General features: G+C 44.7%; 1 protein-coding gene across 2 annotated transcripts in view; it reads left to right on the forward strand.

Annotated features, from left to right (window-relative positions):
- Positions 1-16,952, forward strand: part of COL19A1 (collagen type XIX alpha 1 chain) — a 391,132-nt gene that overhangs the window by 5,525 nt on the left and 368,655 nt on the right. For both annotated transcript variants that reach the window (XM_019537606.1, XM_019537607.1), the window contains exons 3-4: positions 4,479-4,553; positions 5,086-5,185. In XM_019537606.1, coding sequence (XP_019393151.1) covers positions 4,479-4,553; positions 5,086-5,185 — 175 coding nt within the window. The remainder of the gene's footprint in view (positions 1-4,478; positions 4,554-5,085; positions 5,186-16,952) is intronic.

A 16,952-nucleotide genomic window follows, 5' to 3' on the forward strand; every position in this document is an offset into this window, starting at 1 on the left:
GCCGGTGCTTCTGGCCTGGGACCACGTAGCTGCCCCATGCCAGAACTGCAGGTAACGGGGAAGGTGGGGGGGAGGGCAGGGGAGGACCCTGGGCAGGGAAAGAGCCTGGGGGAAAAGTGGCCTGGGGAAAAGCTGGGTGTGGGTCAGGGGAAAGTGGGCCCTCGCCTGCCCAAAGGCTGGCGCCGTGTGCTGCAGCCGCTCGCAGCCCCCGCGGGGCTGTCTGAGGCAGGCACAGGAACCCCCAGGCGGGCTGCGAGCAGCTGCAGTGTGGGGCGCCAGGCATGGGGTGGGCAAGGGGCCATTTTTCCCCCACTTTTCCTCAGCACCACCTTATGACCCAGCCCCACTGCCAGTCTGGGCCCCTCACTGACTCCGGGCTCACCAGTCAGGGCTGCACGTGGCAACAACAGCTGCGGCCTCCCCGCTTGCCGTGCTGGCCAGTGTTTGCCACCACCGCCTCTGGGCTGCCCAGTGTGCGAGCTCCGGGCGCGCAGCAGCAGCCAATGCTGCCCAGCACGGCAAGTGGGGGGGGCTGCAGCTGCTGCCACTGACAGGCGAGGAGACCAGGCTGGCAGTGGGGCCGGGTTACAAATTGGTGCTGAGCGTGGGGGGGTGGGGGAAGCCGCCCCTTGCTTGCCCCATAGCCAGCGCCCTGCGCTGTAGCCACTTGCAGCCTGTGTGGGGTTGCCTGTGCCTGCTTCAGACAGCCCCGTGTGGGCTGCGAGCACCTGAAGCAGGGAGTGCTGGCCATGGGGTGGGCAAGGGGCTGCTTTTCCCTGCACTCAGCACCAGTTTCTTCCCTGCTGGAGAGCAGGGGGTTGGGGCTGTGCACTGCCCCCCGCCTGTATCACGGGGCTGGGAGTCACTGGATGTGAGTGGGCAGGGAGCCAGTGGGAACACAGGGCCTGCATCAGTGTCCCGGGGCCAGTGCTGGTGGGGCCCAGAGCAGGGTGGCAGGAGCGCAGGGTCCAAGCTGGCAGGGGCTCTATGGAGCTGGGCCAGCTCCTCCCTCTCCCTGCTGGTGTAGCGCAGCCTGACTCCACAGACCCCTGTCAGCCTGTGCGCCTCTTTGGGCCCCACCAGTGCTGGCCCTGGGACATTGGGACATTGGTCCCAATATGGTGACCAGGGGGTAGGGCACCTGTCAAGGGGCAGGGCTGTTCTCTGTCCTGCTGTACAAATGAGTGATGACACAGGCCCACAGTTTCTGTATGCTGGTTCAACGTTAAGAATTTTTTATTCAGGCTCTCTAAGTAGACCACTCTTCTAGTGAAATTTGCTAAGCAGTCCATGATACAAGTGGCATATACAAGGTTCTTCCAGCAGTAGTTAAAATCCTGTTAGACACTTCCTTCCCATAGAACATAACTGTAAAGCAGAATTTGCATCAATCTATAAAACTGAAGTTTGTCAGTCTTCTTATAAAAAGAGCATGCATGGAAAGATACTGGTTTCAGTAGTGTTATCTTTTGCCTCAACTCTTCAGCAGAATATTCCATTGAGCCAATGGGGTCATCATTAAGGCTGACAGCAGTTGCTTTGCTTGACCAAGGACTGATCAGTAGAGGAGTGGCTCAGTATTTTACACATTGCCCTTTTACGACGCATCTTTGCTATTATGTGGCAGTGAGAGCACACTGCCTGATGAACCTGTCCCCAGAATAAACCACAGTAACTGTACAGACATACAACAAAATGTCCCAGGAAAAATGTTTGTACTTTGTATTTGGGATACTTTAGAAGGACTTGAAGCAGGGCAGGGGCTGCATAAAATTCTAGGACAAAGGCTTTCTCCCAGGACATAAGTGACATCAGTTCATAGCCTAAAGTAAGATAGAAGTGCAGTAACCCTTTCCATTTTTGTGGCTATGTGGAATACGACCAGGGAATCAGTGTTTGTGTCCTCGGCACACTGTTCTTCCTGTGACTGTTTTGCCCTTGATAAAAATAAGCCCAGGTCTTGAGCAGGTAAAGGATCACTGCAATCAGCTGGATAGCACAGATATTAGCACTTGATTCTTTATTTGAACATAGTAGAAAATGGCCAGAGGGAGCCAGCTGCAACTCCCTAATCCTCAGCTGCGGAGCATCTGTGTAATTTCAAGCAGCTTTGATTTACAGCATTGGCATAAGTTCCCAATGACCATACCACAGTGAAGAATCAAGCATAGCAGAGATCTGCTTCAAAAGGCTACAGCTTTCTCTGCTTAATGCAGTTCCCACCTGGAAAGTCCCTGAGAAGCTTTCTTCTCTTCCCTTGCAAGGGTCTGGCAGGTGGCTGATGCTGGAAATGGACAGTTCTCTTGCTCAAGGAGAATACTGTATTAGCTATCTCTGGCTACTTTGATTATACACATTACAAAGTGATTTTAATATTTCTGTCCTGAATCTTTAATCCCAAGGAGGAATGGGGGTGAAAATAAATGGAAATATAGAATATATGTTCTATATATGGCCGTGTGACATGCCATTATAATTTATGCCCCTATCTCAAACTGAGGGCTAAATGCTATTTCACCTTTATGTGCTTAAATAGCATGTGCATATAAGTGAAATTTTGACACTGACACGACTTTTAGATTCTGATTCTGTTTGTAGCACATACGTACTGCCTACTAAAAGTAAATCACCAGTAGTAAAGGCCAGTCCCTCCATCTAAGTTTAGGGTGCTTGCTCAGAGAGCAGGAAACCAAGTTGTAGGCCGTTCTCAACTAGAGAAAGTTTGGTCCTTTATCTCCCAGTTCCCTGCAACATGATCTAATTATGAGACTTTGGGGTAGGCATTGTTCAGAGCACTCTCTAGCTCTCTTTTTGAAGCTGGTCCACAGAGCAGGGGTGAGGAAGAGGAGAGCAAAAGAGAGGGAGGGAAGCTTGCTCAGTTAAACAGGTTTCACTCCATGTGGTAGAGAGCCCTGTATTGTAGTCTTTGTTCCCTACCTTCACTAGGACAGAAACTATGAGTGCTTTGGGTAGAACCTAGCTCATGGTAGGTTAGACAGTGGAAGCGGGGTGTCTAGCAGAATTCAGTGGTTTTTTTCATAGCATGACTTTTGTCCAATCTGTGTTTAAACATTCCTCAGATAAGGTCAACATTGGTTTAGTTAACTTTGTTAGGTAATTACTTTTCAATGTAAATGTTATCTTCCAGCTATAAATTTACCAGCCGCTTCTAATTAGCCACTTACGCTAATTCTTATGATGGATACAGTAATACATGCAGTTAACTTTAAGATTTTTGAAAAAGTATATAGTCTTTGTATTTTTACAGAGTGAATGTAGTATTTCAGGCACTTTAAAATTACAAATGTAGCCATTTTTTCAGGTCAACTTTCAGTCACCCAAGTTCTTGAAATCTTTAAATATAGATGATTTCCCAGGTTAGTGCTAAACGGTTCCTTTTTCCTATTTGCTGGACTGACATGTTGTAAAGCTCCTTGTCTTCCTTATTGACAAACCCTCAATTTATTATGGCTGTATTTTTAGGTGCTTTACATTTTTATTTAAAACACAGTTCTATGCCTGCCAACTAATAATCCCAATCCCGCTTATTTTTATTACATGCAGTAGTCTCAATAGTTTTCAGTGGCACTATTTGCATGAGTTTGATAAAAAAGATACAGCTTTTTCAAATGTACAGACTCTATTTTACTATGTATCTAGGGGGGTTCAATTGTATGTGTACATGTCAAATTAACTTTTAGTATAATTCATGAAATTGTTAGTTTCCTATATTCTGGTATGGTACAAGTTGTTAAATGTAACCAGCTTGTTGGCCTCTGAATGTGTACTACGTTAAAATATTAGAACATTCTGCTTATTTACAACAGAAAAACACATTAGCATACACTCAGAACAATCCCTAATGAAAAATTGCTTAATTTATAACAGTCTTTTAAAAATCTAAATCATGAAAATCTCATTGTTTATATTGCTTATGTAATATGACATTAACCTTTTTAACAAACGTTTTGAAACAAATGTTTTCTTCAGTTCAAGTAACATGTCCATTTCCAGTCGCATGCTTTTATAGTATGTTTTTCTTTTCATAGTAACATTTACTGTTAAATTTGCTGTCTTCCAAAGTTAAGTGTACACCAACACAAAAAACGCAAAGCTTATGGATGTCATGTTTTTTGACATTTTAGATGAACTCTAATAATGTTATTTCCCTTAAAATATGTATCTTGAATATGTGTTTAATTTAATCACAGTTAAATTAAACATGATAATATATGTTTTTAACTATAATTGTGAGAATATGTGTTAAACACTAAAATGTAATCACCATTTGAATAGTGTAGCTTTGTTTATTCTTTGCCCCTAAATATAGAGAAAGGAGTACTCATAGCAATCAAAAATGAATTTTGGTCTATGTTGTTTTGTAGTTCTATATCACTGCCATAATGAATACCTTTGTATATGATTAATTTTTATTTGCAAACATTTGATGAGGTAGACTCTATTCTATTCTTTTGTAGTTGCAGTGTGTCCTATGATGAGTGCAGACAGACATCAGTTTACACAAATCCACAGAGAAGCTCTTAATGTTTTTGGTAAGTAGCTTACTTGGTGTTTCAGGTAAGTAGAGAATCTAAAGTTATTACGAACTGTGAATAAAATTCTGGCCGTATTGCAACTGGTTTTAAAACTGTATGAAATGAATATACATTTCAGAAAAATATCTTTGATTAAGGTCAGAACACATTATTTCTATAGCTTGTTGTTTAAATTCTATATATGAAGTATCTTCCCTACTCGCTTGCTAAATTAATCTGCATTTATATTTGCTTCCCAAATATACTGTAGATCTGCAGGATAGTTATTCTCATTAGTTCACATGGTAGGAAAACAGCCACTGCATTCCTAAGAGGTTGCAAGGTCAAGTGCTAAGAGAATTTCACACTCCTACCCCTCCATTGAGAAAATATTCAGTTTTTATTTCTGTGATCTAAAGCACTAGGAACTGAAATAGCCTGTGAGTCAATTTATTAGAAAAACACCACACATGCTAAAAAATCAATATCTTACCCCAGTTTTATAAACTGTATTAAAGAATGAACTAATACAGTATATTACATTTTACAGGTTTTGATCTAGCAGAAAGCTTTTCTCTAAAACAGGCATCATGTGGAGGTGAAAACACCTGTTTTAAACTGGGAAGTACACCTCTTATCAGAGACACTAAGTAAGTAAAATATTACTTTATCCATAAATGTCTTTCTTATTATTTCAAACAAAAAGCAGGTAAATAATAAGGGGCTGAATTACTAAGTACTGCATTTACTGAAAAATACATCTGTTTATCTTTAGGTGTGCTCTCTGTTGTCATTTTTGGAGTCCGGGAATACAGACAAACTGATTGAGTTCTCACTGAAGTTAGTAGGCATCGTTCCAGTAATTTCAGGAGATATTGGGTCTGGTCCAGCAGTAATTAAAATTAGGTTGAACCGTGAATATAAGATGGGTTTTGCAGTCCTTACTCGGATATAAATTCCATTGAAAAAAGACCATGTTTCTTTGTATGTATTCTCCTTTATTCGTTCTGCATTACATGACTTTTTTTAGTCATTTTAAACTGATTCTTCTTTCTTCATGCTTCTCTGTCTTTAACTTTTCTGTCTCTCCTTCCAGGAATTGAGCTTAAAATTTGTATTTGCATTTGAATGAGGAGACATTGGGAGCAGCTGGCAAGAGTTATCCTGCCAGCTGCTCCCAATGTCTCCTCCCATAGGTTCATTTCCTGATTCCTCTAAATTTTTGTATTATTTACTTGGCAGATCCTCTTCTCAGATCTGTCCTTCTTAGAAAACAGAATTAAAATTGGGTTCCATAGATATGTAAAAAGTTTATACAGCAGTTACTCTAAGGACCTAGACAAAACTTAGCATTTTTTTGTTCAGTTCTGTAGAACTTTCTGTAAGGATGATGTTAATGGTGGGTTTCAGAAGTTCTCTGTGTTCTTAGGACTCATGATTTTACTGTTACCCAAGTAAGTCTGAGCTGTTTTTTTTCTTTTTCTTTTTAATGTGTATTGTGGTAACATGATGAAAGGCTACTAGTTTACATATTTTCCTGTCATATAATAAATTCTGTCGGGGCTTGAAACAAGCAAGATGGTCATCTTTAGCTAATTGGACAATTAATGATAATTGAAATGACATGTCTTAAAGCTACATTTCTTGTACTTATTGGATAATTTATATATATATTTATAATATTTTTGTGTGTGTGTGTATGTATGTGTAATGTAATACACACGCACACATTAGCGAATTGCCTATCAAGAATGATGGCGAGGATTGTGGGGGGGCAGGGGAGCGAGGCTCTGCGACCACCCCACACTGCTACCACCTCCAAGGAGCAGGGCTGGGGGGGAAGAGGGGTGAGGCCAACGGTGCTAGCTTTGCCCCCTGGCTTCATCCCCTCCATCCCGCTTCATCCCCTCCATCCCACTTCATCCCTGTCACCTCTTCTGTCCCCCTCCATCACCACCCAGCACAACCACCTCCAAGGAGCAGGGTGGGGGGGCTCCATCCCATCTGTCCCCACCATCATGACAGCGCTCCGTCCCCACTGTCATTTTCCCCCCTCTGCTCCATATCCAGCCCTGTGCCATGCCCCCCACTCACTCCATCCTGTTTGTCCTCACCATCATGGTGGTGCTCTGTCCTCACTGTCGTTCTTGATGTCCAATTCACCCTGCACATAGCAGTGGCTGGAGCAACACCCTGCTGGGAGCCATGCCCCCCAAGAGTGTTACAGACAGACAGAAGGACAAACAGACTAAGCCATATATATATATATATATGTGATAGGTGATGAAGATTATATAAAGAGGTAATAATGTTTTAAAATGTATGAGGATTCTCATATAATTATTGTGCTGAGTAATGGAAAGTTCTACTTGGGTTAGGGTTTTTCAGCAGTTAGCAAGATGTTGTCGAGACAGTTGTGGAAAACTTGATACATAGTAAGAGTACTTTGATTTTTATGGATGTTTATTCTTTTTCGTGCTGCATTTTATAGCGTTGATACATGATGGATGTGGGGTTCTTGTGGAAAAGTAGAAGGGGAGAGAGTTAAGACGGCAGTAAAATGTATGGCAGGGTGGGGGGTGGGAAAGTGGAGTTTACATTTGAAGAGCCAGGGGAGGCTTATATTTTATGTGCATCAAAGGTTGATTTTTCAATCTGAATTTAACATGCATAGACTGGCAGAGGAGTAAAGAAGAGAGAAAAAGTCTAAAGAGAGACTAAAAACCATGAATAGCTTGGTGAGTTTAGGTTTTTGGGGGTTTTTTTAATCATGTTATTTTGGGAGCACATTTTTTTTTGGTCTGCTATATGACTTCTGATCTCTTGAGGTTGGCAACACTTAGTTCTTCTTTTTCCTCTACCAATGTATGCAACCACTGTGAACATGCTGCTTCTATCACCAGCTGCTCTTTGTGCCTCCCTCCTTGTTCTCTTCTACTTCATTAGAACTAAGTACAGACATTCAAAAAGCCTGAGGTAAAGTTGATCAAACCTGTACGGGTTTCTGTAAGCACCTTAGTTTAGTCTGGGAGTGAACAGAAAAGAAGTTCGCTGTTCGGTGTATGTATGGGGGTGGGGCTGCCTGCACTGGGGGGTACTTGAGCATGGGTGGGGATGCTTGAACTTGTTTCCCAGTATGACCTGCAGCCTCTCTGGGATGCCAGGGATTGCTGAGTATTGTTGAGTCAGTGACAGGCATCTCCAGCCTGGTCTCCTCCTTGTCATTGGGTCTGCTTGTGGGAGACATGGAAGTCTCTTGGTGGCTGTGTGGGAGCCCACCAAGAAACTCCCTTGCCTCCCAAGAACAGGTGCAGGGATAGGGAGCTGTGTGGGCTGGAGCTACCTGTCACTGACTGCTGACAGGGAGGGGAAGTGGGAATCAGCCATGAGAGCATGGCAGACACACCCAGCCCCACAGCCACTGCCCTCACAGAGATGGAGAAGAGGGGCACTCGCTTTAATCTTGCTTCAAAATGGAGATGCTGCCTTGGCCAGCAGAGAAACAAGGAGGGAGATGGGGAACAGCTGGGTTTGTGCTGGAGACCTGGAGGGAGGAGGAGGAAAAATAACCCAAGCAGTGATTCACAATCATCACAATGGTGAAGGTAGGAGGAGAAAAATTAAAAAGAATTTAAAAGAAATTTAAAAAGGACAAGCCCAGTGCAACCTTATGTGACCACCGGGCTTTGATTACCCATTCTTGGGCAGTTCTGGTCCTGTAGGTAGATGTCACACACCTGTGGGGATCTCTTAGGTGTCGGGGCAGTTCTCTTTTCCCCGTGCCCCCAACCTCTTTCTCGCCCGCCACGACTTGGTGTTCCTCAGTGTTAAGGGTCGGTTAGCGATACACTCCGTGGCCCAGGATCCCCCGATGGTCACTTCACGAGGCTCCACCACCCCTGCACCCCGGCCTCACGCCACCTTTAGTGCATCCTTCCTCTGTTGGTCCTTGTTCCCCAGCCGTAGAATGATACTTTCTGGTCTGCCCCTAAATGGCCATTACCCCTGTTGTGGTGCTCACCAGCAAGCTCGACTCACGGTCCTCCTAGCCTACTCCCCTTCCTGCACCAGGCGGGACTTCCCGTATAGACTCTGGTCTCACCGAGACCCCGTCAACCTTACTTTATAAGGTCATTGCCCCAGCTCTGCTCCTTCAGCCAGGGTTACCCAATAACTCAAACTTCAAAAGGAAAAGCTACCTGCTCAGCTACTCCCCTTGCTGAGCAACCTATTCTACACCCTTTACGGTTCCCTCCTGGCCCATCCTTGGCCCCTTGCTTTACTGGTCCCTCCTCCAGCTCACTGCCTTAGAACTTGGCGGCGATGCCCGCCCCAGCTGTACCCCTTTAGGGCTCTCCTGGAGTCTCTCCTGCCTAGTGTGGCCGCTTCTGCCTGTTGTAGGCCCAGCACCCCACCTGTGGGTCACGCTGCCCTCTGGGGTTCCATCCGGCGCGTCCTCCAGAGCCGTGCCTTCAATGCCCGTGATGCCTGGGGCCATTCCCAGCTGCGAGGTCTGTCCTCGCTCCGTTGGAGCCCCTGCCAGCTCTGCTGCCGCCGTGCTAGCGACAGCCGCTTCCCTAGACAATGGGGCTGGGCGTTGCTCCTCGCTGGAGCAATCCACCCCTTTTGCAGCTGCAGCCATCATTTTTAGCCTCAGCGGCTGGCGTTCCTTCACAATGTCACCGGCTGGGCGTAATCTGATAAACACGCAGCTAACGAGCCGCGCAGTGAATGAGCCGCGCGGGCTCCTTCTTCCGCCTCGTGTGCCTCTTCTCGGGAGCCGCAGGTGAGTCCCATTTATTGCTTGTCCCCCCGGGACACCTTACTACCCGGCAAGAGGATGACGGGAGCCTCTTCATCTTCCCATGGCAGCCAATGTCTTTCACAGCCCAGAGATCTTTTGAGAGAAGCAAGGAACTGTTGGGAGGGAAGGGGAGGGGAGAGCAAAATAAAAACAAGAGGGAGGAGATGATTTGAAAAGATTATTTTACTTTCTCCCTTGCACACTCTCCCTATCACCTGCACTCCTTGTTCCTCCCTCCGCCTCTCTCAAACGTGTACACACACACACACACACACACCCCCACCCACCCTCCCACCCTCTCTCTGCAATCCCTCTCCCAATGGCCATCAAGGGAGTAGAAAATTAAAAAAACAACAACTAATTTTAACTCAGCTCTATCAGTTAGGCTATTAGCCAGTCCCCCTTCCCCCACCTCCCTCATCAGCAGCCGTTATGGCAGGCATCTCCAGCCTGCATAGTTCCATGTGAAGGAAGGCTACCAGGAGCCCACAAAGGCAACTGGGATGCTGTAGGACTTTGACCTACCTTGATTTGGGAGTGAACCTGGTACTGAGATTTGACTCACTGGTCTCAATTAAGTCTAATACCACATTGATCCAGGTATATCTTAGACCAGGATCTGCCATTTTAAAGCGGTCTGTGTGTTCTGAACTTCTGTCCTGTTACAGGTATAGATGGTTTCCAACCACCTAAACTGGAAAATGTGTAATGTCTGTACCTGACCTAGATAAGGAAATAAGCAGTAGAAGGAGCAGTGCAAAATAGCAGAACGAGGGTGATAGTTGTAAACAGCAGCTCATAACAAGTGGAAGGTAAATTGTGGAAAGAAATAACATTTTTTCTTCTCTTTTTTCTTTTGGGGAAGTTGAAAATCCAAGTGAGTTATTTTTCTTCCCTGCTTCTTTTCAGCCTGCTGGTCAGGCGGCTTTTCCTTTCTTCCTTAGAGACAAAAAGAGGTAAACCCCAAAGTTGCTCACTTTTCTCTTCCACTTTCATTCTTTATTTGGGCTTGGATGGCTACATACATGAGAACGGCTCTGCAAGGCCTAGGTTACACATTTTTTAACAAGTTAGACAGGAATATCAGACTGGTAGAGGCTTCCCATGCCATCAAACTTGGGCAATAGTTAACTGAAAGAATTCTCAAAATTGTACTTCAAACCCTCAAGCTCAACTACAAGGAACAACATTGGAAACATCAGGAATACCTTGTAACTTGCCACAGAGGTAAAAAACGATGTGTCCCATCTCCCGGCACATTGCTTCCATTTACAATGGATGTGTTTATTAGCTTGATATGTCTATGGATACAATTAAATATGGCATATTTAGCAACATTTATGTGTAAATTTGATTGGGTTGAAGAGGTAACATCTTATTAATAATAATAGCAACAGATCAGGCTTCTCCTAGATTGTTTCAGCTCATCTGTCTGGAGGTCAGGAAGAAAGCAATAGATTGGTACATAAATAAAAACTATCTTCATATTGGAGAAAAACGTTTTTTTCAAAAAAAAATTGAACTTTATAGGAGTTTAAACTAACTTTATGAGCATTTGAATATATTAGGTGGGATGCTCCAGGTTGTGTTGTGGGAGTTTGAAACATGATTTAATGTTAATTAGTATTTCTTAAAGGGAACAATCTTTCTGTTGTTGATTACCTCCATTTTGAGGTATGAACCACACTTAAGTACAGTACATATAATTTTCTGCAGTTTGTTAAATGTATAGCTTTTCTTATTTATTCTGGGAAAAATTCTGTTTGAAGTCTTCCCTATTTTCACATATTTATCTAAATATTTGATTTGCTTTTTAGAAAAGATAATGAATTAATAAGAGGCTGGCAGTAAGGAGGGTAAAGTCACTGTAATTTGACATGGTGGGATTATAATGAAAGATGGTCAGGACCTCAAAACCTGTCACCATAACTAATTCACTTTATCTCAGCTGCCCAGGTACAGCATCTTTAATACATTCTTTTCATTTAAATCTCCTTCTTTCACATTGTGTCAGATTATGTAGCTCTAAACACCCAAGTGTTACCAGATGTAATATGACTTATATATTCATCCTGCCTCATAGGCTATGTAAATAGACCTGGCATGCTGTGAGTAGCAGAACACTGGTACCCATACTACAGGAAACTAGGGGGTATCCTATTAAGCTGACTAGCAAGTGTCAGGTAGCTTGACACATCTCCACTTACATTTCATTCATTCAGTTACAGTATGGGTAATAGTAAGCTATGCTGTGCCATTTCTCTTCTGTGATGCCATTTTGATTTTTCAATGGGTCTGGAGTAACATTGCTGCTATTTATATGTTTGTAAATAATTTGCTGTGCAAGATCAGCACAGGAAAATGAATCTATTTTTATTGAATTTGAACAATTTCCTATTTTAGTCTCTTATTTATGTTTAAGATTTTTTTTTAAAGCCTTTATCCTCTAACAGGAAGTTAATGTGCACAGCTTTGTTTTACTCTCAAAAAAAGAAAATATCGATTTGATTATATTCATGCAACTCCATTGTTAATACCATATTTACCTGAATCCAAGATGAAGTCCCCTGCCCCCCCCCCAGTTAACATGAAAGAAAAAACACCTCGTCTTGGATTTGAGTACAGGGCAATTGAGTGAGGGGCAGGGCTGCTGCATCTCTGACTCCAGCCCTGACCCAGACTTAGGGTCAGAGTTGGAACCTCAGCTGCTGCCTCCCCCTGCACTGTCACTGCTCCCCTGGTGCCTACTCCCCTACCAGCCACTCACAGCATCTGCCCTTCCACTGCTTAATGTCAGTCATGGCTCCAGCCCCATTCCAGAGTCAAGGACCTTCCCTTGAAAATACTCTGCAGCAGTGGTGTTTGGGAGTGAGGGGAAAGTGAACACTGCAGTTCTGGCTGTGGTTTCATTAAAGCAGCCACTAATTCCAAAATGTTAAAGCAGCCTCCTGCTCTAGAAACAGAAAATAATCACCACAGTTTTCTAAAGTTCTACTATTTTCTGAGATAAACTTCTTAATAACCAGTGTCTTTTAGAAGCATAGCTGGAAAGCTAAGAATAAGAATATAAATGGCCATGATTCTATGTGTACAACTAGCATGTCTGTACTGTATTCACTGAAATCTCTGTGCGCTGTAGAGACACTTGAGATGTAATTTAGCTAGCTGAGGTCCCATTAGTAGTCTAGCTGCAGTAGTATATAGTTCAGCAAGGGCTATTTAACCCTTCTTAATTCTGTCAGCAGTTTTGGGAACCATTTGCTTTAAGTTTTTATTTTTTATTTTTACAGCTGTCCCTCATTGGGTGAATAGTAATGTATTGAACTGGTTACATTCCTTCTAAAGATATTCAATAACATATTTTATGTCAACTCCTCTTCCACCTTTGGGATTGTTGCTGGGGATTTTGTCACCAGTCTTCTGTAATGGGTGTTCAGAAGCAGTGGAGGAAATGAGATGATCTGGTATGAGGGTATAACCAGACGTTCATTTGAAGCACTCCAAATCTCACTCTTATTTGCAGCCCTTCAAGTTGGGAGAACTTTGGTGTCATGCAGAAGTCTAGCCCTCTGCCATTCCTCACCCTGGAGTACTTTAGAATGGCTGTGAAGCCATGTTGTGGCAGGGCTTTCCAGCTGGGGGACTGGAGGGCAGGAATCCCAACATGAGTCTTAGTCTCTAGTCTTAGGCAATTCCCAAGAAGAGCCAAGTGCACAGGAGAGAACTCAATAGCTGTCTGCCCTTCCCCCTTCCTCATCCCTCTTGGGTGGGTAGAGTAGGGAGCAGAGCACTGTGGGAGAATCAAGCACACTCTACTGGAGGGTGCAGACATTTCAGAAAGTGCTTCAAAGATGTTCTTGTTTTTCTGAGGGTCATTTAGATCTAGGGGAGCAACTCTTCAGGAAGGCACCTCAAGGGGAGGACGAGGACCAATGGGCATAAGCTAATAGAGAGTAGATTCAGGCTGGACATAAGAAAGAACTTTTCCTTTGTAAGGGTCATCAGAATTTGGAGCACACTCCCAGCAGAGGTGGTGCAGTCGCCATCCTTGGAGGTGTTCAGGATGAGGCTGGACAAGCACCTTGTTGAGCTTGTCTGAGCCCAATAACTTCCTGTCCATGGCACGGGACCAGACTTGATGATCTGGCAGGTCCCTTCTGGTTCTTCAGTTCTATGATTCTATGATTTTTGAAGCATTTTGGACATTTTTTAAGAGTTTCATCAGGTAGGAATGTCTGGACCCACACTGTTTGTAGTGTTTGAAAGGCACTTGGAATGCTTAAAATAGAGAAGTGGGAACCAACCTTTTGGCAGGGGTGCCACAAAGTCAGTCCCACACACTCCCTAAGTGCCAATATGGAGGCACCCCTGCTTTCTTCTTCTACGCAATCTGTTGCTCTGCTTTCTACTCCCATCTCTACCTGCTGCTATGTGCCATGCTTCCTCCCCAATCTGACATGTCCCACAGACATAGATTCCTCATCCCACTTGTGACATGTATGCCTCAGGTTGACCATCCGTGAAATAGAACATCTGTCTGTGGCCAGAGTTTCTTCAGCAAGCTGTGGAAGTGGAGCACTGTTCTGTACTTTCTGTCTGCTTTATAATTGCCTAACCTAGGTTGCAAACTGCACTGAGGTGACATAGAAATCTGGACAACAAAGAGATGATTCTGGTGATCTATTGAAAAGATGTGACGGTCATTATTGTCATCTTTACCGAGGACATTTTCTGCTTCTTGTCCAAGGACCCTATATTTGGGGTATCCAGTTTGGATCCTGACTGTTTCTAGAATACTGATCTGGATGGTAGGGTTGATCATGTTACTTCCATGTGACATCTTACCCAGAGATTATCTCCCTTTCACAGGTAATCAAGTATTGACCTTTAGGTTGTAAACATTATATGATATTATTGCACTATAATTACATAATAGTATTATTATATAATAATGATGCATAATGTAATGCACTATTACCTAATAGATACTAATTATATAATCATTTCATATATATGAAATGATTATGTATGTGTATGTGAGACTATATATATGAAAAATAGTCTCTCCACATCCATCCACAGATGTATTTGAATGAGATGAGTTGCTTGAGCTAGCTGTTTTTAGACTGAATTGTCTGGTATTTTGAATTGCAAAGTGTTTTCAAGGGAAGGCCCTTGACTCTGGAATTCACTTCCATAGGTGACACAAAAGCCTGAGGTTAGTGGAAGTCTGTTGCTTTCCTTAAGACTGTGTGCCTGGGCTGGGTAGGAAGCTGGGTTGCTGTTTAATTTCTTTTCTGTGTCTGGTTGCACGTAGTAAAACTGTTCATTTTGCTTGTAATCCTAGAAACTTGATAACAGGTCACATTTTATGAATGTTGGTGAAGTAGGCTGTCACCTATGAAAGCTATACCTCTCTGAACAAATTAGTCTCAAAAGTGCCACTCAGCCCTGCCTTCTGCTTGACTTCAAACTAATACCACTGGCTATCTTTCTGCTTTCAAATATGATCCCACTAGTCAGAGCACATGAACAGGAAGATGGAGAAGTGGATTCAGTTCCCTTCATAGCCTGAGGGTTGAAACTCAAAAGGGCCACCTTCTAGGAGAGCACCTTATCCATCAGGTTAGAAGCAAGCCTGTGATGTTGGCACTGTCCTGTAGAAGCTGTGCACAGCAAAAAAATGCAAGATTCATAGGTCCAGAAAGTGTAGGCAGGGGAGTGATTTTTGAGGCCAAGCAAGAAGAATACTCCTTGGAAGAAGGTAAACTTGTCCCTGCTCCTGGAACTTTTTTTTTTTTTTTTGCATTCAAGAATCACTGGATAACATAGATGGGAGATGAGAACATAATGCAGGTCCCTTCCCTCCCAGAGGATTGCTGCCATCACCGTGCCATAGTTAGGCATCCTCTTGTTTACATTCTTTCTCGTCTTACGAGTCTTGTGTTCTTTAATACAGGGTAACACAGTTTCACTGAGGAGCAGGGGGAGTTCTTCCTCCTAGGATGAAGAAGAAACTAAACCTACTCTAGCTACTAGACTGTTATATCAAAGGTGGGCAATGGTACTAACATAACCATTGCTAGGCTTGTACTTTTTGCTGAACTCTTTACTGATACATGCACTAGTACACTGTATGTTAGCCTGCTCTAGACTTGCTGTATGTCATTGGCCCACAATAGGACTTAAACATGGGGATACCTACTTTGTGAATACCAAATGGCAAATTCTGCCAAGATGGTGCCTGTATTGGACATGCTCAGTAGCAGTGCTTACTACCGAGGGAAATGTATTGGTGAATATGTAGGCATTTTCAGACTCTTAGGTAGGATAAGTAAGGTTTTGTCAGTTGTATTCTTGAACACAGATAACTAAAGTTTGGCCAACTTGCGCTTTGCATGCCCAAGTATTGTTTTTGGACATGGCCTTAACAGTCTTGAATACACAAATCTGTGACTCAGACATATAATCATAGAGAAGTCAGGCTGGAAGGGACATTCTGAAGTAATTTAGTCCTGCCGCACGCTCTGAGACAGGATCATCCCAATCCAGACCATTCTATACAAATACATTATCTAAACCTGGGGTACTCAACCCCAGTCCAAGGTCCAGATTGAATCCTTATCACACGGGTTGGCAATTATTTTGAGCGGAGGGCCACTTACCCAGTTTTGGCAGGTTGTCAAGGGCTCCTTGGGTAGTCCCAGCCCTTGACAGGTGCCCCGCCCCCTGGGCACCATCTTGGGACCAACGTCCCAATGTCTTGGGACCTGTGTCCCAGGGCCAGCACCAGTGGGGCCCAAAGCAGGGTGCAGGCTTGCAGGGGTCTGTGGAGCTGGTCTGGGCTGCACCGGAAGGGAGGGGGGAGCTGGTCTGGCTCCATAGAGCCCCTGCCAGCTGGGAGCCCACGGTCCTGCCACCCTGCTCTGGGCCCCACTGGCAGTGGCCCTGGGAAACAGGTGTGGGCCCTATGTTCCCATTGGCTCCCCTCCCACTCACACCCAGTGCCCCACAGCCCCGCGGTACAGGCGGGAGGGGGCAGTGCACAGCCCTGACCCCCTGCTCGCCAGCAGGGGGGAAGCTAGTGCTGAGTGTGGGGAAAAGTGGCCCCTCACCTGCCCCATAACCAGCGCCTCGTGTTGTAGGTGCTTGCAGCCCATGCAGGGCTGTCTGAAGCAGGCACAACCAGCCCCAGGCAGGCTGCAAGTACCTGCAGCGCGGGGCGCTGGCCATGGGACAAACAAGGAGGCACTTTTCCCCATGCTTAGCACCAGCTTGTAACCCACCCAACTGCAAGCCTGGCAATGGGGCGGGTTACAAGGTGGTGCTGAGTGTGTGTGGGGGAGAAACCAGCCTCTCCCTGCCCCATGCCCAGCACCCCACACTGCAGCTGCTCACAGCCTGCTTGGGGCTGCCCGTGTCCACTCCAGACAGCCCCGCATGGGCTGCGAGTGAGGGGAGTCCTACCTGGTTTCTGTGATCCCTACTAGATTTCATAGATTTCATAGTCATTAGGGCTGGAAGGGATCTTGGGAGATCATCGAGTCCAGCCCCCTGCCCAAAGGGCAGGAAGTCAGCTGGGGTCATAGGATCCCAGCAAGATAAGCATCCAA

The sequence above is a fragment of the Crocodylus porosus genome, unplaced genomic scaffold (assembly GCF_001723895.1).
Source record: "Crocodylus porosus isolate Cpor-Errol unplaced genomic scaffold, CroPor_comp1, whole genome shotgun sequence".
NCBI classification, from domain to species: domain Eukaryota; kingdom Metazoa; phylum Chordata; order Crocodylia; family Crocodylidae; genus Crocodylus; species Crocodylus porosus.